Genomic DNA, 26753 nt, shown 5'->3' on the forward strand with positions numbered 1-26753 from the left:
TTTTTGCTATTCAATGCCGCATTCCAGGACATAGTCCCAATGAACTAACTGGACACCATACCCATTTAAACTGTGCATGTCCATGTCCATTAGTGGTGAACAACGCCCTAATCTACTTTTCCATGTCGTCTTACTATAGTCATCGAAATCGCGACATAGTGGTAATGTTATGACTAACAACTGGGATCAAAACTTTTTCAGATTCACGAATGAATTTCGTCATTAATATTCGTAGTTTTACATATTATTATGAAATATTGATCATTTCTCAAGCAAAGTAATCAGATCCATCGGTAGAGTTGATGGAGGGAGTGTTTTCGAAAATTTAGAGCCAATGGATGCATCTTTGGGTGGACCAATTGTTAGTATAGTTACTTTAGCCGTGTTGTTATTTCGTGAGGAGCGCACGATTCCAGATTGTTATTTCTAAATGGGGTGCATCATTTCCCTCCGCTGTTCCCATCTGTGCTGTGGGGCTCAAATTGCAACGGGCGCTACGACTAAAATCGAAAAATGAAGTCGCATCTCCAAAAAGAGTTGATTTATCAGCGAGAAGAATAGTGTGGTTGTTTGTGGTTGTATAAAAAGTAGGCCACAGGATCCATACTCTTATCTTTTGGCTTAATAATGACTAATACTCGTATTGTATAAAACTGAATATCATATTCTTATTGAAATGAACTCAAATATTTTCGGCTGACACTCGTCAGGAGTAATCGTCAGCAACTAGTAAAAAATTGGAAATAACATTGCACCATTGTTTACGCCAGCAAAGTCTGTGCCGACAGGAGTTCTTGTACCATCTAAAAATAGCCTCAGCTCTCTCTTCGCCCCGATTATTCGAAATTTCATGCACGCGACCTCATATTTTGTTATAGGATTGTTGATATACAATGTTCTTTCCAATTTTCTACTAGTTGCTGACAATTATACCCCTGACGAGTGTCAGCCGAAAACACTCGGGTTCATTTCAATATGAATACACTATTCAATTGTATATTGAAGTTCTGTACCTCCAAATAGCTCTACCAATACTCCTATACTAGATTCGAAGTCTAATACTCAATCAATGCGGTACTCAATTTTGCCCTGTTCCACCTTGACAATGCAAAAGACATTACATGGAAACTTTTTCAAATTGATATAACCTTATTATTCTGTTTGATTGAATGCTGCAATACTTGTATTTCTCAGAACCTTTAGCCGTTCGAGGTAGACTCAAACGTACCATGGACTGACCTACTAGACGCGCTCGACAAGAGATGGAAAAAGGCTTGTGACGAAGGTCAGAGCGGAAAGGTCTTCGGACTGACAGATCAAGCTCGACGCTTTTTGACCAGAAAGATGTACAGTGAGTAGCATGTCTGGAGTTTTGCAGCTATTGAATGGTGTATTGATTTTGAAATAAACCTGAATATTTACCGCTGTCAAAGTTCATCGTCAGCAACCGGTAGAGGATTGTAAAGAACGTTGTACATTAACAATCATATCAAAGAATAATTCATCACCGAGTGAAATTTCGAATTATAGAGGCGAACAGATGTCTTAAGCCTTAAGCTCATTTTACTATTTTCAAGAGTTCATGTATAATCTAAAAATAGTTCATTGGGCATCAACTATTCAAATTTTTATGCCTGTGACGTCCTATTTGTTGATTGTTGACAATGTTTTATTCATTTCTTTTCAATTCTACTTTACATTTTTTTAAATCTAAATCGTTAAAGCTACATAAAGCTAAGGAATAGGACTATGGCATCGTATATTTTTGTCGTTGATGTTTTTTGTGGCATACACACCGACTCGCGATATTAATACACAAGATTAGTGCATATGCATACCATTAATGAATGGTATGTGCATATGACGCCGGACAAGGAAGGATCAGAAATATCCTTGTAAGGCTTTCTAACAGGTTTGTAATGACTCGACTCGAGTCACGATTTTCGGATGACTTGACTTGACTCGAGTCACTTTCTCAAAATACGGTAATGACTCGACTTGGACTCGAGTCATTGTTCATGACTCGAACCAAGTCATATGACTCGAGATTCAGACGGCGAATACCGACATTTCAATGAAATTTCGAAGAATAGTTAAGCAACCACATTACTGGGTCTATTGGTACTAGTACTTGAAATGCAACCAGAAACTGCTAAAAGTGAGGAAAATGAGTATATTATAAATGCGTACCATTCGATTTCACCAAACAGAGTTATCAAAAGTGGATTTAACAAGACTTAACTGGAAACTGATCAGTCAATACAATGACTTGGACTCGGACTCGAGTCATAATACCATGACTCGGACTCGACCCACTGTTCGCTGACTTAGACTCAGACTTGACTCGGTGATGAAATGAAAATGACTCGACTCGACTTGACTCGAGTCAAAACTATATAAGTGAGATTGACTTGTGACTCGGAGCCTTGTTACTTGGTTACAACCCTGATGTTATCCCAATCGTACCTCCGATCTTGGCCAAATTTACTGGGGCCAGAAATTCGCGCACCCTAATGTTCATCAAATGCAATCTAACAGTTTCCGAGCAAGTGAAAATGTAAATGCGAACCAAAATGTTGTAATTCGTAGTTATCAGGAGGTTCTTTCCTTTTGCATTCATTTTAATTTTACATACCTTATCGGTATCATCCTTATCGCTGACGCCTTACCAATTACATTTCATCATCCTCACTCTGCTCTGACTAACATAATCGTTTGATTACACTTCATTGACTGTCCTGTAGCCTAGTCGCTCAAACGTTTGGTTGTTAACAGTCGCTTGAAACATTTTTCTGTGTTTGTAGTTTTCAGTACTCATGATTAGGAATAGTTCGAATACGTTCGAGTTTTTTTTAATTAAAGGGTATTCTACGTATCATGAATGAAGCATGAATAGCTTGAGATTGTTGCTAATACCGTCGCTACGGTTGTCAAAGAACACCTCTCTACCGCATCAATTACATGTTTAACAGTAATTGTAACTGTAATTAATTACATGCTTAACAGTAATTGTAATTGTAATTGTACTTTGATATTTTTAGTCGCACAATCGGGGGTATGGGTGCAGCAGTTACGGTCCGGTAGATCATAGGCAGAAACTCCTGTGTAGCCCTATATTATGACCGTCCGCTGCTCCACTCGCGTCGCAAAACACAATGATCAAATCCCCGCATCCACTGTGTGATTGGGATTTTAGTTCCACTATTGTGGGAAATAATATAATCATTCTGGGTTAGCTTCAAACAATTCATTGGTGAATGGGGTACCACAAAGAAGTGGAGAAAGATTTTTTAATTTGTATACAGTAACACATCTTGTACCAAACCAACTGAAGTTTCGATGTCAGAATATTCAATCCAATGATACAATCAATTCACGCGACTCTTGCATTATGTACAATGATATCAGGGCGGACATTTTAAAGCGAATCCAAATATTAATGCGCTCCGCTAAATCCGCAATCCATTACCATTGGTTGCGGTGGTGCGGTATACCTCCACCAGAAGTTGCTAATAATTTGCAATTATTGCTATTTTTATCTTACAATAGTACGACTTGTCTAAGTACAGTAAATCTATACATCAATTACACTTCATTCTGAGTTTATTGCACACCCCTGTCAGCGGCATACGACATATTCCCCTGCTTGGTACTTGGTTACTTCAGCATTACCTTCCAGTTATTATATACTCGAAATCATTTTAGTTGCTGTTAGCCGTAGCCAGTGAAAAAAGCTACCGTTTCCCCCTATCGTTGTGGACTTGTACATGCTGACTCCATACGTGCCACTACGTCTCATCAATCAGAATCGGGTGAAAAGCTTTACGTAGCCTACGTATAATTCGATAATATGAATAAATTTTTACCGATTTTACCGATAACAAATATAGCTAAACTTACATTAATTCTAAAATTTTCTAAATAGCTTTTTGGCTCGCCTCAAATGCTGCCATGGCCCACCCTTTGAGAACCCCTGATTCAGCTAGAGGTAGGCAAGCTATAACTTCAAATTTTAGCTATAAGTCGCCTACGTGTTTTCATGCGGCCGGATACAATGTATACTGTGATATTTGAAATGCCGCTCCGACATCCAAAAAGGTTGGGAATCACTGATATTGACCGATTTAATCACGAATCATTGAAATTCTTCGCGCTTCGCGCGGTTAGGCGATATGTACTGACCAGAGTTGGATCAATTGTAATTTGCAATTGAGCTGAATGTAATTATATACATTTTTTCATGCAATTGTAATTGTAATTGAAGCATTTCTATTTTGTGTAATTGTAATTTGATCAAAATTTTGCTCAATTGCAATCTCAATTACATTTTCATGGAAAAAATCACAACATAAAATAATCAATTATTCAATCATTTATTCGTCGCACCAGTGAAATCCGGTACGAACCAGACTGACGACGAGGGGCCTTACATCGGTATTCTATGCGTGCTGCGTTATAACTAGATAATTCAGTCACGCTAAACCAGTGGTTCTCAACCTTTTTTGACACGCGCCCCCCTTGGAGATGGTCAAAAAATTCGCGCCCCCCTGACCCCCTTGCATTTATCGTCATGTCAAAAAGAGCACATCATCTAATACAGAGGTGGGCAACGTTTTTGATAATCATGGCCGCATTTCGATTGCTTATGTAGCGTAAGGCCGCATTCCAGGGCATAGCCGCAATGAACGATCTGGACGCAAAATACCTATGGTAAACTGTCCATATCCATTCCCGGTGAACTCCGGACATCTACTTTTCACAATGGCCTATTGTACGCACCGAAATCGCGAGTGGCAATGTTATGAATAGGTGCCGGGAGGTGCATATTGTCGCGCGGAGCGCGAAAATTTTTCAGGGCCGCGAACGAATTGTTATTTCTTGCCAGTTCCCACTCCGGCTCAGATTAAGAAGGGCGCTACTGCATTAAAATCGAAAAATGAAGTCTTGTTGAATTGCGCAGAGGGCGAAGAAAATTTCAAGATTAATTAAAATCTCTCGGAAATGCGGGAGTGAATTCGTAATTGCAATTTGCATGTCTACGGCCGCCAACACATACTAATTGAAATAGGCGTCGACGGCCGCTCCAATTCCCTTCTACGGCCGCAGGCTGCCCACCCCTGATCTAATAGTATACATAAGGTCTATCTTACGCCAATTTTGAATCTGCATTCCAGTTGTTGAGTCTTTTACATTGCTGACAAATTTCTCCAAACTTGTTTGAAAATAACAAAAAAACATTGAACAAGACATACATTAATTAATTTCATGGTAGGTCACCCCGAGACTAATCCTGATGCTGGTAGTGAGTACAGAGAGCAAGGCGTCGTTCCGTCCTGCCAGGCTAAATTTGATCAGTTTTGGAAATTAATTAAATTGTATTGATTTAGAGTAGCCCAATTGAGGGCGAAACCGGGCAACCTATGTTGGATCTAAGTCTGTCTTAGGCAGTGCAGTTCGCAAGCTACTAACAAGAGCTGCCCGGCGCGACAAGCTTTAGGCTACTGTCAAAGCTATGAAGCAATAAATGACTTACACGTGGGAATTGCTCTCTATATCTCCAAAGAATTTCAAAAACTTGTTCAAATGAAGTTGAAATCAGACTATACTCCGTTGAGCGCGGTTGTTAGAGTTTGTATTTTGCAAACTTTCTTGAATATGGAATAAATTTCATCTTCATTAATTGTCTTCTCATAATGGATGTGAAACACATGTTCAGACACGTCAATTTCTCGCGCCCCCCCTATACTGACTTCGTCAATTTTTCGCGCCCCCCTGAGAGCCTCCCGCGCCCCCCAAGGGGGGCGCGCCCCCCAGGTTGAGAACCCCTGCGCTAAACTGTTTCCCATACTTCAGTAGCAACAGAAAACTTTGTGAATTACAATATAGGCTAAACCAGTGGTTCTCAAACTGGGGGCGTGTCCCCTTGGGCGGCGTGAAAGCATCTGAACGGGGCGCGACGCTCCAGTGAGCTGAAATTTTTTCCGCGCTTGACCCGATTCACCTCCGTTTTATGGTTATTGCTCGGTGTATAGTCTGAACTTCGTATTGGAGAATTCTCTCATCAACAGTCATTCATAACCTTCCATACCATCAAACTATATGTAACGATTGCTAGCTTTCTGGTTTCATTGTGTGCTATAACGATAAGGGCGGCACGAAATATTCACTGTCATAAAGGGGGGCGTGTCTAAAAAAGTTAGAGAACCAGTGGGCTAAACTAAATCTTAATATTTCAAAAATGGTTGAACAGCAAATAAACTCTTCTGAATCCTGTGCTGAACCGTTTTCTACACCACGGTCAAAGTTTTTTTTTAATAATCTCTGACCAGTACCGAGGCCCGTTGCAACAATAATAGCAAAAAAAATTCAAGTTGCCAACCAAGGCTTCATTGAACTTGATCACGCATTTGTAGAGATGTTATCCCAGTCTTACCTCCAATCTTGGCCAAATTTACTGGGGCCAGAAACTTTTCGCACCCTAATGTTCATCAAATGCAATCCAACAGTTTCCGAGCAAGTGAAAATGTAAATGCGAACCAAAATATTGTAATTCTTAGTTATCAGGAGGTTCTTTCCTTTTGCATTTATTTTAATTTTACGCACCTTTTCGGTATCATCCTTATCGCTGACGCCTTACCAATTACATTTCATTATCCTGGCTCAGCTCTGAGTAGCCTAATCGTTTGATTACATTTCATTGACCGTCCTGTAGCCTATTCGCTGTTAGTCGCTCAAACCTTTGGTTCTTAACAGTCGCTTAAAACATCTTTCTTTCCTTGTAGTTTTCAGTACTCATGATCAGGAATAGTTCAAATACGCTCGAGTTTTTGTTTTGTATTAAAGTGTATTCTACATGTCAGGAATGAAACATGAATAGCTTGAGATTGTTGCCAATTACGTCGCTACGGTTGTCAAAGAACACCTCTTTACTGAATCAATTACCTGTTTAAAAGTAATTGTAATTGTAATTATAATTGTAATTCATTACATGTTTAACAGTAATTGTAATTGTAATTTGATATTTTTAGCATTGAGTAATTGCAATTGTAATGTAATTGAAACATGCAAGGAAGTAATTGTAATTGTAATTGTAATTGAATTAAAATATTGTAATTGATCCAACTCTGATACTGACTCAGTAAACAGAACAACGTATCTCGCTGATAAGTAGCGGGGAAATTGGATAGATGGGTGGGGGGAGGGGGCGAGGCCCTTCAAAAGTTTGGTTTATCACCTTATGGGGGGCCCGGATCAACGTTTTAGGGGCGGGGGCAGACGAAGTGCTGTTTCGGTCCTGATTGTACCCAACACATCTCTACGAAACATGTCTGACGCACGCGACTTCAAGTTTTTGGTGATTTAAATTCCTCGGCGCGTCAAATTTGTACTACTGTCTCTACTCAGATTGCAATAACGGGACCCTTCGGTGCCGACTGCCGACCGTTTCGACAACGGAACATATGTAAGAATATAAGCTTTCGCCGTAACAGTCCAGGCCATGCAGTCCGGATAACGTATTCGGCATCTGATTATTGCCACATTGATATTGAGCAGAGTGTAAAACTGGTTTATATACTCGCTACCGATAGCACCCAATAAAACAAGTTAGCCAACATCCCAATCACACGCATTTGGTTTTTATGATATAAATAAACATCAAATCAAGATGGATCCCGTACGCCCACTAGATAGCTGAATATTTGAGCAAACTATTGTAACAAAGGAAGTGCGATTTTTGAGATTGTCACCGTGCATGCTCGTTTATATGGTGTTGATTTTTTTCTAATTCTGCCAGCGCCATGCATAGAGTTTTCCGAAGTTGAAATGCAAAAAAAGCAGCAAAAGATGGTATAATGACGCGAAAATTGTAATATATGAAAAAGGTTCACAGCGCAGAACCTACCAAGGTTCGTTTGTGAGCGTGAACGTCGAAATTTCTGTGGTTCACACACAAAACGCGAACGTGAATCTCATGTTCACGGCCTCCCAGTAATTATTAAAATAGCCCTCTGTATTTCAGGGTTGCAGAAATAAAAAAAACTCTCTCGGTCTCAGTTTAGTGCCATATATATGGTTCTTTTTACGGCTACTCAAAGTATACTGCACTAAATATTGCGTACGAGTTATGCGCATCAAGTATACTGGTTTTGGCACTTGTCCCTGCTGGCCCAGCTGTTAATTTTGTAACTTTACTGCTACGGAGCGCTCTCATACCATATCTGTATTTTGTATAGGACTGAGCGATATAAATCTAACTTCTCAGAAGCACAAGTAACCCAGTATCAGTATATTATAAATGTAAACATATAATATATAATATATTTATGTATATATCTATGACGAATTAAGTAGGGTCTGGGACATTGATTCGAGTATTGGTGTCGAGTAGTGAGAGATGATATTTCCTGGTACTGAAGACGAAATCAAAGAAATTATAGTTCCGACAGTATCTTTATCTGTGTAAGCCTTAAAAACCTCGATAGGTGGTGTTGCATCATACGAAGCATACAGTACAAAGTTTCGCACGTTACTGGAAATGACATATCTGTGAAGTCGTGATTAACCCGCAGCATCGTCACAAAGGGCGATGGAATAATTAAGGCATGGTCGAAAAAATACCAAATCATGTATAAAGCGGTGTAGAACTGGCATTATGTTCACCGTGGTGGCATGTGAAAGGTACATATTTGAACTTTACATAGAATTAGATCCAGAATCGAAATCAGTTACTCGATTTTGCTCTGTCCCAGTATTAAGGTATATTAGTGACACATTGAACAAGGACCCTCGAAAGAAGAATACACCCGTAACGTAATTAATATTGCACAGGTGCAACCTATTGTCAATGGCTTATTGCGTAACACAATGCGAAATCGTTTCAAAATTGTATGATCAATATATTATTATCTGCCAGATGATTGCAAGTAAATAGCATAAATAAAAACTTATTCGCGCGCGAGCGCTGTTTCAGAAATTTGAGTGTCCCACAGTATCTCGATTTTAGTCCGGTTATGAGTACGTGAAAGCAGATTGATTCCAATCATAGTAGGTAGACGTCGGTTTGTCCGTAATATTCACATCTTGGTTCACAGGGTTGTCATATGCACCGGACGTCGCCGAAGCGTATGATGGAGGTAGTGAGTCTGAAAGCATTTTGAGAAAATCATAATCTTCTGAAAAGTGAATTCCCAACATCCTTGCTATAAACGTTACCTAGCCAACAATGCAGCGTCCTGGCCCAACGAGGAAGCCAATGGTCGTGCAAATAGGCTATAACCATTAAACGCACTTATACAGATATCCAAAAGCCTAGACTAGGCGATATCTCTCCGCAGTAGGCGATTTTGAGAAACAACGAGGCGAAAATACTAAAGATGGCGATTTGGGGAGCGAAAACCTACGAAGGGGGTGATAGGGGTGCGAAAATGTTAGAACGGTCAGTGAGATTATATTTAATTAACACACGGTCATAAAATGAACATGAAGACGGCTTATTCTGCATGTGACGCGAAAGTTAACTGGAAAAAGGCCACCCAATGGAAATTAGTCGCGGAAACCGGTTTTCCGAGCACCGTCTCGAAAAAATGACCTTTATGTAGTCAATTCACCGGCGTTCAGAGTTAGGTGAATAAATTTCGCGTTCATATGTTCTCTTTTTCGGACCAGTAAATATGGGTGCGAAATTCGTGTCGAGCTTGACAAGGGGGCGATGAGTTGAAAAAGGTTGGGAACCACTGGCCTAGGCCACACAGGAGTGATCAATTTTCGAAATCTAAAGAGCGCGCAGACGAGAACTAGCCTACATCTAAACCTAGTTCAATGTGGTGAGAACGAGAACAATTTTTGAGAAATGAAATATATTCGTGTAATATGTTTGAGTTTTAACGTCCTGATTTTGTGGGAGATATATTCATGGAGTCTCGCAGCAATGTCAGACAAAACCATAAATCCCCACATATCACCTGTTGATCAAGAAGAATGATGTTAAGAATAAAACTCGTGTACAATCAGTTTATACTTTGTAAGGTTTCTCGGTAGAAAAGACGTACAAATAAGACATGCGTAACGGTCAATAAGAACACAAAATTTTCTTTTCTACCTGTGACATTTTTCGTAGTTGGAGACGTGATGTTCACCCCTCCCGTCGCTGCGTTATCTCCGGACACGCCGACAAGGGGTATTGTGCCTACAATAATAGGCGCATAAACTCGTAGGTTTATGGCACCTCTTCGCAAGTGCGACATGAACTGAAAGAAAGTATCCAAGAATCGCGTTAGCATCGGATAGAGCTTAGGCTGCATCTATTCATCGAAAAGGCTTTACAAGGGTTAGCAGCACGAGCGACTTCAGCCCACCCGCTATTAGTTAGACTCGAGTTGCAATTTGTCGGTGACTCGACTAGACTTGAGTTACCTTGTGCATTGACTCGACTCGTATTCGAGTCGTTGCTCATGACTCGATGAAGTCATTTGACTCGAGATATACTTTACAAAGAGGCCCAGAAATCGTCTTTTATATATTCGACCAAAATTGTTAACGGTGAAAAAATGAGTGTGTTATGAATGCGAGGCCTTTGATATCACCCAGAAGTTTCAACAAAGTTATATGAACCTAACTTGAACTCGATAATTATATTAGTGAATACTATGACTTGGACTCGGACTCGAACCGTTGCTCCCTGACTTGGACTCGGGCTTGACTCGGTGGTGTGTTGAAAATGACTTGACTAGAGTAAAAACTATAAAAAAAGATTGAGTTGTGACTCGGAACCTTGTGACTTGGTTACAACCCTAGACATATCGCCCTAAACCAGCTTGAGCATTGAGCAATTCAGCATGCTGGAATGTAATGTAGACCACCGGCATATCAAGCTTGGTCGGTCCAATGAAAATGTTTCGCAAACAACATTCTACATGGTGCATTTTGGTTTTAAAAAATCGTCTGTATCGTCGTGATAGATTTAGAGATGATAAATACACATTATACCATGGCTCCCGGAAAAGGACTAACCATTCCCCATGGTGGGAAACCTGATTCGTGTTAGTTCATACTTACCATAACGGCATATCTGATGTGCAGGACATTGCAGTGATGTGTACCCGATGGGCGCACTGAAGGTACACGCAACTCGACGTTATTTAAATTCAAGGAATCTCTCGGTTTACACGGCGGTCCCATTTCTTTGGCCAAGCTTTTGATGACAGTGGTCTCGCGAGTTCTAGTCGTGTACGTCACTATTTTGACAAATTCAATCGACGTCTGCCTCACTTTGCTGGAGCTAGAAATAAACGTTTCGAGATCTTACACAATGCAATGAGGTGAAGCAGTACGTGGGTAGCATTACAAAATAGTCACACTAAATCAGGGTTCGTGAATCGCATTGGGGTCTTCGGGGCTCATGAAAGTTCAAAGAATCTTCGGGTGGAAGCAAAAAGACCAAGTGTCCTAGATTTACGACCAATCCGTGGATTGATCAATCCAGCGATTAGTAAGTAGATTAGATACGTTCATACCGTTAGCGAACAACTGAACAGGGTACGCAGTGTTGGGATCAAGTCACTACCTTCGAGTCACGAGTCATTTCTAGTCATTGCACATTTTGACTCGAGTCAAGTCAAGTCAATCGATTTTTGAATGTAACTCGAGTCAAGTCAAGTCACTCGATTTTTGGAGTTGACTCGAGTCAAGTCGAGTCAAGTCAAGTCAAGTCACGAGTCAAGTCACAATTCAAGTCAAGTTGCCTTTTCGAAGTATAAGGCATGCTTACGTCATTGCATTTTGCTAGCTGTCAGAAATAAAGATTGAGTGGTCATTGATTCTGGACTCATGGACGAATATAGAGTTAAATATAAACGCAAGAAGGCACTTTATTGCTCACATATACGTAGAAATGCTGAACTACATAAGTAATAGCATAGCCTCGGATTATAGTTACCAGCCAAAATATAGAATAGAGAAACGAATTGATAAGATGCGGTACATTACCCAGTTACAAATTGATACAATTCGGACCTTCGCTAATGGTTGAGGACTATATAAACTATAGTAGAATTCAATTTCAATAAAAAAAGTTTGGTTAAGTTAAGAACAGAGAACGGAATTAGACATATTGCTATTAAATCACTTTACTATACTAGTTTACGACAGCGTAAGCTGTAAGCTTCGATCACTTCGTTTCCGATCAATTTATTTGTGTGAGAACAATGGAGCTTCATTAACAAGCACAATCATTGAATGATTGGTCGCTCTTACGGGTTACACCAGCGTTTTGCGTACAATCTGAACATATGCAAGACACAACGATTTTTATCGACATCGATTGCTTGATGACTCGAAATTGACTCGTGAATTTTGCTCCGAGTCACGAGTCAATCCACATTTCTGATACGCCGAGTCAAGTCAAGTCAATTCATTTTAGCAAGGTGACTCGAGTCAAGTCAAGTCATACGAAAAAGGTGACTCGAGGCTGACTCCAGTCAAGTCATGACTCGAGTCATCCCAACACACAGGGGTGCATGAATTCCTCACTTCAACCTTTAGGATTCGCCAAATCAAGCTGCTGAAGAGCACTGGTGTAAAGAATTCCAAGACTTGCAGTAATTTTATACTGTCTTAAACGAAAGACGTGTATTTCGTAGCAGATAATGGATTTTATGTAGAGTCACACTAATTTATCCGCGTGGCAATCATTCCGAATGAATAGTCATCCATTATCACTCGCTATATGGATTGTAGAAAGACAAATGTATGGTACACGCCTACCTGTGATTTTCAAGGCTGGCATTCACAACAATCTTTTCGCCAGGGACAAAGCCTCTCCTGCTGATGTGCACATCCCCTTCTATTGGGGCACTTGCGCAACAACAGCAGCATAAATTCTTGGAATTCTCTCCTCCTACCGGCAACTGAAAAAGACGTGGAAACCATGATTAGAAGCATTTCAAATCCAAATATTGTTTCTGGTTGACTTCATGTAGCATAATACCATGAAACTAGGCGAAGGAACTACAAAACGATGGGTCAAGTTCGCTAGATATTCTAATGTCGCAATTATCCGAGCATAACCGATTACCCAATCAACCCTTTCTTATGGTTCGTATTCATAATATAGTAATTTTCCTCATTTTTACAGTTTCTGGTCGGATTTTCAAGTACCAGTACTAATAGACGAAATACCAACAGTGTGGTGACGCTACTATTCTTAGAAATTACAATGAAATGTCGGTCTTGACCGTCCGTTTCTCGGGTCATGCGCAATGAGAGAGAAAATATTATTGTTATTAATAATATTGACGAGTTTTTAGTGGTGCGCGTCGCCGTTTCCGGCCTTGTGCGACACAGACAAAATACGTTAACTAGGATCGAGAGAGATGATATTCATTTTCGCCTGCATCGAGATGCTTTGACGACGCAGATGCGATGCGACCGTACGGTCATCTAGTCTGAACCCCCGATTTCCCCCTCCATGCTACCCGTGGATGCTGAGCGCCTAGCAGGATAGTCGCCGATACCAGTTTTCGAGTCCTTGGTCTGACCCGGCCGCGGATCGAATCTACGACTCACCGATCAAGAAGCCGGCCGCATCACCATTACGCAATCTCACTCGGTAGTACAATCGAGTCAATGCACAGATTGACTTAAGTCGGGTCGTGTCCTTTTCCGTATTTTGAGAAAATGACTCGAGTCAAGTCGAGTCATCAAAAGATCTCGACCCGGGTCACACTCGAGTCACTACAAGACTGGTTCGGTACGACTCAGGAGATATGTCCATAGCAATTGTACCCTACATTGTTCATGTATTTAGTGATGAGTTAAGAAGCTATAAAATTAGCATATAACGTGATATCAAAATACAAACAAAATATTGCGGATTTTCCTTTCGAAACTTACCATCATGTCATTGAGTTGGTTTAAATTGAGTGTATTCCAAACTTGGAGGATATGAGTTGTCTTGTTGTCGATCTGCCAAGGCTTTACTATTCGCGCTTTCAAGTAGTATCGAATATATCCAATTTTATCTGAAATTGAACCATTTTAGTCGATGATACAGACAGGGCTTTGAAGCCGGAGCCGGAGCAAGGAGCCGGAGCAAGGAGCGGTGCATTTTCACCGGAGCTGGAGCCGGAGCCGGACCTCTACATAAAATTCAGCCGGAGCCGGAGCTGGAGCCAATTATTTGAGGAGTAGCTCCGGCTCCGACGTATTTCATAAGATGCAATTAGGCCTATATATGCAACAACCATATCTGCTGATTTCACATAATTAAACAGCAGGCCTTAGCAAAATCAAGAATCTTTGCCTCTTTGGCGCTACCTTTTCTGATTAACCAGTAACCATGTTCCTGGGGATTTAACAGCAAAGAAGTCATATGTTCAATATTCATACATGAGCACCCAACCTCGGCACCCTAGATATGACTGTGAATATTGTGGGTGCTCGGCATAACCGCAATTTCGTCATCAGCACAACCTTGTTGGCCAATTGTACGGTTCGAAAATAATGATCACTATGTATTACGCCAGGGCCAACCTTTCCGGCAAAAGGGGCATCTGCAATTGACGAACGAGCGCGGGGTCCACCAGCCGCGCCAAGCGCGTAAAATTTTCAAAGTTTATAAGTGAACTAGGCCAATATTATTATTACTTGAGTATATTGCGGGTCTACTGCATACCACCCGCTGGGCTCAGTTTGCAAGGACAGGCGATTCGGCATCTGGAGATATCGATATCGAAGGTTTCCGCTAATATGCAACAATCATTTTGTGCCTATATTGCATCGTCGACGATCTTTCTGCGAGCGCAAACGCGAAAAGACCTTCTCTCGTAAATGCGAATACAGTTAGACTCAATCGGGTAAATTAGGCGTCTTTTTCATTTTCATGAGGAGATAGGCTAACAAGCAAGAAAACGTGTGACAATTAAAAACGCGAAGCGTGAAGAAACATTTTACTACTATTTTAGTTTATAGTCATGTACGACGATTTACTAAAAATGTGACTGGACCCTGGCTCTACCAATGCGTCGGAAGTGATATTTTATTTACCAACCTCCCAAGTGTTGCGGCCAGACTAATCAAATTTTTGGTTGGCCTTGCAAGTTCACAATCTTAGCAATTCATTTTCGATAATATAAAAAATTTAGGAAATTACCTCGCGGGCCACTCAAAACCTTCTCGCGGGCCACATATGGCTCGCAGCCCGCGGGTTGGCCACCCCTGATATAGACAGGCGCATTCGATAGTTTTCAGAGCCGGAGCCGGAGCTGGAGTCGGAGCAGTTGTAATAATGGAGCTCCGGAGTTGGAGCCGGAGCTAATCTATGATAGAAGAAAGCTCCGGAGCCGGAGCTGGAGCAATGCAATATTTCGACTGCTCTAAAGCCCTGCCCTGCATACAGAGTCCAATATGGGGAATGCTCCGGCATGGGATATGGATAATTTAGCCTGCTACTTCAGTATCCTGTATGATAGAGGTTCCAACTTTTATGGTCGCGACTGAACTTCAGATTTGAAAAAATGTTCCGCGCCACGCTTCCAAATTTTAGAAACTGATTCTCAAAAAAGGTCAGCCCCTTCATCCAGACCGACTCATTCTAACATTCTAAAACTCTACCGAACAATACTGTACAGCGGGATTCAAGGTATATTGGGTTGGAGTAGACCTACGTGTAGTCTCGCTAATGGAGGAGAGCATCTGAGTGGTCAATGAGTCCGACAGAGCTCGACTCTAGAATATACTCCTATGTGTTGGCGGTTTGATAGGCCCCACATTGCCGTCCGATCTGATATAACCTATTGTTATAACGGTACCTTCATAGGATGATGCCAGTAGAGGCGAGAGCTGAAACTGGAAATTGAATCTGTGATCTCCAGCTGGAAGAGACGCTCGATCCGAAGTAGAACTGGAATCTATGAAAAACAACCAGAATAATAAGGATGGCGTTGCCGTCCGCGTTGGAGGTTACATGATCAGGCTACAATATAGGATGGATAAAATCGACTGATTCCATTCCGAATCGAATATTAGCTTTAACTTTCGAATCGACTATAAACTATCCGTGTACCATCATCATTCTTAGACAGCCGCTATTTAGCTCATCAATTTAGAACCATTTGTGACAAAATTGGAGTAAATGACAACCGAAAAGAGTGTGTATTCACACCCAAATGGTGTTACACGAAAACAGAGCCTATCTCTGTATGATATCGCGGTTTTAAATCCTACGGGCCTACGTACATACTTTACTTCGTCACTATACGTGCAAACATCTTTTTGATTAAAATGTTATGTTTGATTTATCCCGTTGTGTAAGTCTGAGGTGGGTTCTGGTTTAATGTACCACGGGTGTACATTCACACCCGTGAATGAAACCGTGACTGTTCTATTTTGAATTGCTTCTCCTTCAATCGATTCACGGAGAAGATAATTTCCTATGATAACCAATATTCAGAACATGGTGACATTAGGGTGAATTTGAGGAATGTCGGATCGAGATTATGTGCGCCTTCGCGCGTGATATGGAATACTTCGATCACATACCTTGCCCGTGAACTATTGTTGTTTCGGAGAAGAACTTCTCCTTTTCAGAGTAACTGCGCTTTCCTTCATTCCAAGTGACGAAAGCCTTTCCCGCAAATTTGACTTGGACTTCTAAAAATAAGTGTGAGCAAAATAGAAAAGATTTATGATGTCGCAGATGGCCGATACCAACCTATAAATGTGTAAGTAATATACATGAGTATGTTGGCCTTGCTAGGGTACATCATCGTGAGCCGCCGATTAGAGGCACTGTTATAGTGGTCCTATATGTCAATAATTGTATGTTAGCTAATCCATTTGTTTGAGAATAAAGGTGTTGCTGCAGGAGTATGACCCTATACTAACCCATAATGAAGCATCCCACGACACAACAAGTTTGGTTTGGAGGTAACATTTTAGCATTATGGTCTGGCCTGCAAGTGATCAAAGATCCACGACCTGAATTGGGTATCAGATGCCTGTCTTGACGCAGAACAGGGCTACTCACCTACTTTAAGCAAAGCTGCAGTTAAAAAAGTTTAACATTTGCTTAAGACCGTTAAAACTCTAATGACTTATAGATTACATTCATACAAATCTAATACGCTAAAACTATATACTAAATCCTGTAAATCAGTATCAACAAAAGCAATAATAACCTAAATGCATTTATTGTTCCTTTAGTCACAGCAAGTGGGAGAATTGGAATTCTCTTGCTAGTTTTTTAGATCTTATAGGTTCTAAAGTGGTGGAGAGCGAGTCGTAGGCAGCGGCGAAAGTTTTCACTGTGCAATTTTCATCTCAACGATAATGGATTTGGTTTCGTTAAAAAATAAGTTGAAACTGAGACAAATAAGTATCTGACCCAACACTGAAATAGACCGCATTGGCACCGCGGACCGTCAGTTTACTAGCCCTGGATTCGTGGGTCCCCGATGCCTACAAAATCACTACATGCAGGGCTGTGGAGTCGGAGTCGGTGGGGTCGGAGTCGGAGTCTGGGTAATTTTCACTTGATGGAGTCGGAGTCGGAGTCGGAGTCGTGAAAACTATAATAGCTGGAGTCGGAGTCGGAGGGAAAATACTGACTGGGGTCGGAGTTTGTGAGAATGACTCTGACTTCGACTCCGACTCCAACTTCTCTATCATGAAAGCATTTGCTCCCAAAGAATTTTCAATAGAATTTTTATGTACCACCAATCACTGTTATTAATAACCATACAGATCAGGTGCGGCTAGCCCGTGGCATGCAGGCCAAATTTGACACACGAGAAGGTTAGGTGTGGCCTGCGAGGTAATTCTCGAAATTATTTACGACATCAGGTACAATTGCAAGGCCAACCAAAATTTGATTAGCATAACCGAGAAATTTAATGATGACTAAAACAACAGTTCTGACGCATTGACGTATCAAGGGGCCAGCCACATTTATCCCAGATCTTCGTATATGACCATAAAGTAGAATATTTCATAGCAGATTTATTTGACTTGAAATGTTTCTCGGTATTCATTGTCACTAGATTTCTTGCATTCAGTATTTGAGCCTCCTTCTGAAAATTATAAATACATATTATTCACAGAATTGAGTCTAACTATATTCGCAATTAGGAGATAACGTGTCGTCCAACATGCTTCGCTTGTGCACTCGCAGCGAGATCGTCGACAAAACATTTGCACAAAATGACAGAGGCATGTTCACTGATACCGTCGATTTTGCTATGTCTAAACGTCGAAAAATCCTGTCCTTGTCAAATGAGCCCAGTGGTATACAGATGCGACCACCAATGTATGTTAGCAACATATTTATTGATATAAATTCAGTCATTATCTTGCAAAAAAATTTCGCGCCTGGCGCGACCAGGGCCTGATTGCGCACTGCACAGTTGCATGACATATCGTTATCAATTTTAGAGTGTGTTAATATAAGTCTTGTTTGCAATGTTACCTAATTCGGTTCTCTGCTATCGGACGACTAAAAAAAGGTTATCAACATTCCAGTTGCCCGCGCAATGGTTCGTAAATCTCATGTGTCCGTTTGGCCGAAAAAGTTGCCCACCCCCGATATAGATAAAATTAGACATTACTTTCAAATTACAGCTCAGTTGCACAGGGGAAGAAAATCGCAATGTGCGTTTTCGCGATGCAGTCAAAATTGATGCATTTTTTGGAATTATACCATGATAATGTGACTGAGCAAATGCATCGGCTGGTTTTGTAAAATTGTAAAAATGATGTAAATATGACAAAACGATGCTTCCCACTTGACAAAATTAAAAATATTTGTAGTGTAGCATAGCTGTTTGGGTCGAACAAATGATTAAGAAAGACCGCAAGTCCCAATCCTTGAATACTTGATTAAGTAGCCTACATGTAGACTAGACATAGGCTATGGTCTTTGACTACTTGACTAAATTCCATTTATGACCAATTCTATTAGTAGTAAGAGTGTGCGTGCTCGTAATCAGGGTAGTGTGCAATGACAAAATTAGTAAGTTCAATCTCTTTATTAGTTGCTGACTCATACACAAGAGCTACACTTGGATTTTTTATCCACATTTTTATTATACAGGATTGGATATCTGCCATATTTGAATGATTCATACATTTCAGGATATTAGAGAGTCCATGTTATAGAAACTTGAAAAAAGAAGGATATTTAGCAAATCTTTCTTTCATGTTAATTGCATAGTGGATAATTCGAGCTGTTCCACAATGAAACAATTTAGCATGCCACCGTTAATCATACGTTTGCATATGTGTAATGGTTGTATGATAGTCATTGAACCGACAAAGTGGCATATAATTTTCGAAGTAAATTGGTAATAATGCTGGAGTCGGAGTCGGGAGTCGGAGTCGGTACGTTTAAAGACCCAGGAGTCGGAGTCGGAGTCGGAGTCGGTACGTTTAAAGACTCAGGAGTCGGTATATTGGAAATGTGTGGAGTCGGAGTCGGAGTCTGTGGTAAAATTTACCGACTCCACAGCCCATACACAAAACTTTAAATGATATTATACTTACAAAAATCATGTCGTTATAAGAGGACTGTTATTTCTGCGATGGAAAAAACACATATAGGACGGTCCTTATCGTTTCGGACATTATTAATTGTAATATTTCCCTGAATTTTATACTTACATAGCATGATTTGTGGGGCATGATTGCGAGTGTATCATTATGAAAAGGGACATCAGAGTAACTTATTACATAATATTCATCACTTCGCCGCATACTAGGTAGAAAACCGCTCAGACAGCCTTTTAACGGTAGTATTTAAGGTGTGCGACCTATATCATACCTTTCATAAACATTTCTTCGTCAAGTTGTAACTCCAAATGCCCTGTGACATCATCACCTGGGGCATACACCACTTTCTCATCGTGTAGGATAATCTGAAACTTTCGTGGTTTGACCATTCGCCCAATCAAGTTGTCTCTACAGTAGAAATGCGTTGCTAAATATATATATCTCCACAACCACCTTCGCAAACATGCTTGCAATATTACATATTTGTTTTGGGTGATCTTATGCAAACATAGTCCTAGCTTGAAAACTCGTCAACAGTCGCACATGACGCGTTTGTCAATAAGTCGTGATGTAAATAATACACTGCATGGTCAGCAGTTATTTTGTCATGTGAACCGATGCAATGACGTAGGCCTACGTTTTCTGACGTCATATCTGATATACTATAATTGACCGCACAGAGCTATAGGCAGGGTTGCCATCGGCATGGACCCAAAAATAAGGACAGTAAAAAAATTAGATTAATATGAAAAAGCGTTTTTGTACATACTTTGTATTTATACGAGCCGTGGCATATCACATTCCATACTTTAGACCAGAAAAAATCTGCTCGAGCAGCTCCTTGATTTTAGAAAGTACTTCATGGATATCATGACAGCTCAGGTCGAAGTTGTTTACCTTTACTCAGGGCCAAAACAGCACTTCGTCAGCCCCCCCCCCAAAAAAAACTGTTGGTATTGCCCCATCCACCCCCTCGGGTGATGAACCAAACATCTTCACCTCGTTAGAGGCGTCAACCAAGAGGGAAGAGGCCGTACACCAAGTTAAGACAAAAATAATTTTTGAGCGTATGGAGCAAGAACTCCAGTAACGATGCTTGTAGTCTTGGTCTTGACCTAAGCTAACTTATTTGCAATGTTGGAATCGGGCAATGTTGCTTTGAACATTTGCGATGAGCAATCGTTGGTGAGGAATGATTGTTGGTGTTTGACAGTATGGAATGCCCAGGTACCATCTGCAGCAGCTGCCTTATAGTCTGTGATCGTTGGTGCTGATCGACTTGCGAAAAATTATTCATCGACTGGCTCAAATTAATCATCATGTCACACTTCTTGCGTTTTGGGGTATCAATGTGAGTTGAAATAGCGGTCTTTCCTATGGCCTCTAGGTTAATGTCACAATTGCAGATATTGCTATGTGCGAAACACTCGCCCTTCAAGTTTCGTTAGATACCTTTTAATTCTCGCTCATAATCGCCACGAAAAACGTATTTACGCCTGTTCATTTAAACTAGTCAGATTTAGCCTTATTTGTAGCTAAAACTATATGCGCAAGTGCAATATAATTTAGAAAAAAATATCAATGATTTATAGCTTTACTACTTTTAAACAAATGTGACGACTGCACTGCGCCTTTTTTCACAACGCAATAAATGCTGCCTTCCCCACAGCTTGAGCTTATTCTACTGTAGACCGAACAGCAGGAACCTGGTACTGCTGTTTACTGCTAAAATTACGTCCGCTGCGGTAGCTTGGTACAGACGAAACTGCTATAGGCCTACCACCGCTCACTGCCCTAGCAATCTCACCACTTAGAAGTCAAATCTTGTGATGTGTACGTCACGAGAGTTCCTTTCACTTATGATGTCACAAAATCTCGAGGAAAAATCATAATTTTAGAATATTATGCAACACAGATACCAGACGGAAACGATCGAAGTTCTGTAGCGGTTGAAAATAAGACAAAATAAGGACGCAAGTCGAAAATAAGGACATTTCTTAGAAATAAGGACAGTTGAGTTTTCTAAGACGTGACCCTTCAAAATAAGGACAAATCTTAGAAATAAGGACGGTATGGCAACCCTGGCTATAGGTGTGGAGAAAAACATCTTGAAAACTTCCGAAAAAGATTTGGATACATATATCCTGAACTACCGACTTTCAACACGACCCAAGATAACGCAGATCGGATAGTAGGACCCCCTTTTTGCAGTCGACCTCGGCTGAAAAACCACCTCCTCTGCAACACGGGTCGAGACTTCATGCTTTTCTTCCATTTTGACCTTCTTTCAAACCATTCTAGTTTTTGAATGGATTACTAAAGTTATTGAAATTTTGTGAAAATGAACAATATAATGCGACATCAGAGACCCACTATTCATGAAGATGCAAATTAGCAGACCGCACACAGATCTGTGGCCTTACATGCAGTGAGGTGTAGCCATGACGCGGCGCTTCTGTTACAAACAATGAAGCTATACTGCTATGCTATACGAGCTTCTGCAGATTTTGGTTGTAAAGTAGTTTTTTGCCGACTAAATGTAAAGATTTGTTGCGGACACTGTAAAAGCTAGGGAAACGGTGGAAATGAATGCGGCATATCTATCGGTAACGAAGTCGATATGTCACATCGTGCTATCGTGCTCGAGTACCCGGACAGGCGAGAAGCGTATATAGTGGTATATTGCATCGCTGCAACTCAGACGTGTTGCGGATAAGGTGAACTCCAGGAATCCCTTCCTAAATACTAGTCCTTCCACCAGATTACCGGATCCGACTGAACTATCGATCTCGCTTTCCCTGACATGCCGCCCCATTTCTTGTGGCTTTCTTTTTTCTATGCTATCTTCTTTTACTTTTCATCTAGTGTGCACTGTGCACTGTGCACTGTGCAGTGTGCATGCCACCTCTTTACATCGCCTAGGCCATGGTGGGTGCCTGATTCCATCGACTACTCCAAGTCACTTCAACACCTTCCAATCTTTTCATTGTATCTCATTTTTGTGGGGTATGGAGCTGATAAAATTGCTAATAAACCAATGATGATTATGATGATGGAACGAATGAGAATATAAATGCCTACAATTTACGATTCATCAACGCTGGAAAGTATAATTGCCGCTAGTGGGCGATCATGAATGCAGCAGTTTATTTTAACTCGCTTGCATAACTGGGCTGATCGGCTGCAGCTGCATAGCGAGCATCAGTCGTCGCGAATCTTACTAACCGCTAGCCAGTATCAGTATCAGTTTATTAATAATTTCGTCTTATCAAAACATCACAAGACTGCGATTCCAGGAAAGTATAGGAAGGTGTCGAAACAGCGTCGTGCAGTAGTCTTTGAAATCAGACACCCGACACTGACCTAAGCCTGTGTGATGTATATATGAGGCAGGCACACTAGGGCTCTTCAAAAATGACTCTTTTTCTCAAATCGTACTGGCTACTTGATAAAATTGTTAGGTTACCTAATTTAAGCCTACACACAAAATTTGGTTCAGTTCCAGCCAGTAACCGCTTTGCTACAGGAGAAGTAAGTTTCTATTTATTATATAAAAATATATAATAAAAAATTTGAAAATTTTCTGTTCACCCCATGAAAGTGTTAGGCTGTCTATAGAAACGATGCTCACCAAATTTGGTTCAATTCCAACCAGTGGAAGCAAAGTTGTTGCCGTCGAAAAATTTGGATTTGAATAAAATAGTATTTACGGTGAGCACAACTATAATAAATTAACAAAGAATCGGTCACCGTAAATACTATTTTATTCAAATCCAAATTTTTCGACGGCAATAACTCCGTTTCCACTGGTTGGAATTGAACCAAATTTGGTGAGCATCGTTTCTATAGACAGCCTAACACTTTCATGGGGTGAACAGAAAATTTTCAAATTTTTTATTATTTATTTTTATATAATAAATAGAAACTTACTTTTCCTGTAGCAAAGCGGTTACTGGCTGGAATTGAACCAAATTTTGAGTGTAGGCTTAAATTAGGTAACCTAACAACTTTATCAAGTAGCCAGTACGATTTGAGAAAAAAGGTCATTTTTGAAGAGCCCTAAGGCACACTGGATAAAAAGAAATGAGGTGAAACTCAAAACGACTAGTGATGCTTTAATAATTTAGTTAGTTACAGACAACTTTTTGATCTGAAGAGAGTTATGAAGGCACAGGACTTCAATATACAATAGAAAAACATGTTCATACTGAAATAAACTCGAATACTCTCGGCTGAGACTTGTCAGGATAATCATCAGTGACTAGTAGAGAATTCAAGGGAACATTGGATATCAACAATCGTATCACCGAATATGACGTCACCGATATCAGATTTCGAATATTCCAATGTGTAGAGACATCAAAATATCAATGTACTATAGTTACTAATAAGCCTGCACAATACAATGTTTATTTCTTGGTTATACATTTATATGAACATAGGTACTTAATCAATTCATTACTTTCAGATATCCTATTGCTAACAATCATACAATATTCCATATCATGCATCGTGATACTGTTTGACTTTTGTGCTTCTCAAATGGCGGCTGTCGGTGACAATAAGATTGTTCTCATTGTGACGCATGTGAGCGTTGTGCTTTACGCGACATGTTTTTGGGTACAAATCGGGACTTTGCCTTACTTGACAAAGCAACTGCAGGTTGACCCTGTCACTTTTGGATACTTACAAACCACGTTTGCCGCTGTGCAATTACTTGGAGGACCTATCTTCGGAAGATTCGGGGACTTGTACGGGAGCAAATATGCAATTTTATTGGCGTTTTTGTCTTCAATACTGTCATATACGATTCTTGGCTTTGCGCACACAATCTTCATGTTGTTTTTATCGCGATTACCGTCTCTTTGTATGCACGCAATGCAAGGAGCGCAGATGATAATTACTGATATTTCTGACGCTAATTCGCGATCAGCGCAGCTTGGTAAGTTAGGCGTATCGTACGGAATTGGTATGGTAGTAGGACCTTTAATCGGAGGCCAAACTATCAAGTACGCAGGCGAGCAGGCAGCTCCATTTGTATCAGCCGCAGGCTCTGTACTAGCTTTCACTTTGGTGTATTTCTTTTTGCCGAAAATTGTGAAAGACCCTCTACATGGTAAATCAAACACTGCCGACATGAAAAATGCTGCTCATAATATATTCGATATTGCGCATATTCTGAAACTGTTGTCGCAAAATTCGCGTGTTAAAGCCTTGTTGATTGTGAAATCGATATCAGGAATACCGATCGGCGTACTGCACAGTATGTTTGGAGTGTTGGCGTTGAATCACTTTAATCTTTCCGCAGAAGGCAATGGATTTGTGTTATCATATGTTGGTATTATATCGATGTTGAGTCAAGGAATAATTGTTGGTAAGATTACGAAAATGGGTTTTGACGAGTGGAACATTTTGAAAGGTGCAATTTTTGTGATATGTCTCTCTTATATTATGATGGTCACGGTCGTGTATGAGGTGATAACGTTTTGTGTATCATTATTTCCAATGGTGGTGGCGGGGGCTGTTTTCTCGACAGTCATTAACGGGATGCTAACCAAAAGTGTATCGTTTCAAGATACAGGCACAATGCTGGGAATAAGTATGGCCGTGAATTCTCTAATTCGTATTGTGGGACCTGTTGCGGGTGGGCTTTTGCTGAAACATTTCGGGTTCAAGTCCTTTGGAGTGTTGGGTGTTTTATTTAACTTGCCGTTGTTGCTGTATGTCAATTTGAAATTGAGGTGATACTGTAAGAAGTGGGATAAATGTTTACTAGCAGGGCTAGGCAACATGCTTTGAGCACTCAAATCTGAATGGAGTATTAACTCTAATGTTTCGAGTCGAGTAGTTTGAGTACTGAAATTAGACTCTTAGTTCTTCCCTCTAAGAGTTAATTTATCAACTAGAATTATATTTTCGTTACTATTTTCCACGGTGGAATCCACGCAGCTTACGAAATATGTAGCACAAATCCACACATGTTAGTGGAAATGACATATCTGTGAAGTCGTGATCAATAAGGCGATTTTTTACCTAAAAACAAGATTTTGACATGAACAATCAAAATTTTGACATTTTTTATCATAAAAAATTAATTTTGACAAAATTTTGCCCTCATAAACTACATGTTTTCGCACATGATGTTGGAATTGTAGGTTACTACTTATCTTCACCTTTGTTTGGAATTGTCTGTCCTCACGTAGCAGTTTGGCCTGAGAAAACCTTTTGGACTTGAACACTGACCGTTAGTTTACATGAAAGAACTGCATTTTAACTAAATGTGGACCTATGAAAGATTCCAGTAGTTACATCACGCATTATGGTTGAAATAATTAAAATTTGTTGTGGTACTATGAAAGATACTTTCCTACATTCTCGGGTAGCAAGTGTCTGTCCTTACTAAGTGGCTTGCCAAGAAAAGAGAAAGAACGTTCAACGGTTGTAGTTGTTGGCTGACAACACTGAAGTTGGTGACACACCGTGTTGCTTCATTCTGATAATGTGTCTGTCTACATCACAATTTTTCAGAATGCGCTTCGTAATATAAGAACCATGCAATGGCCACGCAGTCTTGCTTCAGTTAGGATATTGCGGTATGTTGAGCTTAAGATTTTGCCAACCTATTTGTTTCATTTGACCGTTAATGATATACAATGAGCAGACAATGAGTCGTCTACAATGGCAGGCCTATGAAGTAGGCTACAAAATGTCAAATGAAAAATTCGCAGACAGTGCAAACATCTACGATACAAACGAAATGCATGTTACAGAAGAATTTTGACTTTGTAAGCAATTTTGACAATTTTTTGACCTAACACTAAAATTTTGACTTTTTTGACATGTTGAAAAAGAATTACCCTAAATTTTAAAAAGTGCAATGAAATAATAGCAAACATTCTTTATGTGGTGTAGAACTGGCATTATATTCCTTGCGGTCGCATCCAGGATACTTTTTGAACTTTCCTAAAAAATTAGTGATACTCGAAGCTTACTACTAGATTCAGAATCGAATCAATCAGATACTGCATCTTGCCCAGCCCTGCTTTCTAATGTTACTTTGTTCAATATGTGAGCACTTTGTCTTCTTTAGCAAAAGTAATGTCTGTAAACTTTGATTTTTTTCTCAGACTTGCCACTACAGATAGAATCATGTAAGTAAAGCTGCGTTTACAGACTTATCTCTGAGATTTGCCAAATCTGAAAAGTTTGTAAAG

General features: G+C 40.2%; 2 protein-coding genes across 4 annotated transcripts in view; one reads left to right on the plus strand and one right to left on the minus strand.

Annotated features, from left to right (window-relative positions):
- The window catches only part of LOC145444541 (solute carrier family 22 member 18-like), a 166521-nt gene extending 139854 nt beyond the window's left edge, over positions 1-26667 (plus strand). The window contains exon 2 of the mRNA XM_080322532.1: positions 24008-26667. Coding sequence (XP_080178658.1) covers positions 24082-25284 — 1203 coding nt within the window. The 5' untranslated portion in view covers positions 24008-24081 and the 3' untranslated portion in view covers positions 25285-26667. The remainder of the gene's footprint in view (positions 1-24007) is intronic.
- Positions 8876-20071, minus strand: LOC145444543 (arrestin domain-containing protein 3-like). 3 transcript variants are annotated; one of them, XM_080322536.1, is made up of 8 exons: positions 19811-20049; positions 16537-16647; positions 15807-15905; positions 13891-14018; positions 12763-12905; positions 11056-11278; positions 10100-10247; positions 8876-9143 (listed from the first exon to the last, which is right to left on the minus strand). In XM_080322536.1, the coding sequence occupies exons 1-8, from the start codon at positions 19926-19928 to the stop codon at positions 9010-9012; spliced, it is 1104 nt and encodes a 367-aa protein (XP_080178662.1). In that variant the 5' UTR covers positions 19929-20049; the 3' UTR covers positions 8876-9009. The 3 variants fall into 3 exon arrangements, with proteins under 3 accessions (XP_080178662.1, XP_080178664.1, XP_080178663.1); XM_080322538.1 differs by lacking the exon at positions 10100-10247 and having other exon boundaries at positions 19811-20071; XM_080322537.1 differs by lacking the exon at positions 15807-15905 and having other exon boundaries at positions 19811-20056.
- Positions 26668-26753: the final 86 nt, after the last annotated feature.

Source organism: Botryllus schlosseri, chromosome 8, assembly GCF_051294905.1.
Source record: "Botryllus schlosseri isolate E-star chromosome 8, Bs_hap1, whole genome shotgun sequence".
Lineage (NCBI taxonomy): Eukaryota > Metazoa > Chordata > Ascidiacea > Stolidobranchia > Styelidae > Botryllus > Botryllus schlosseri.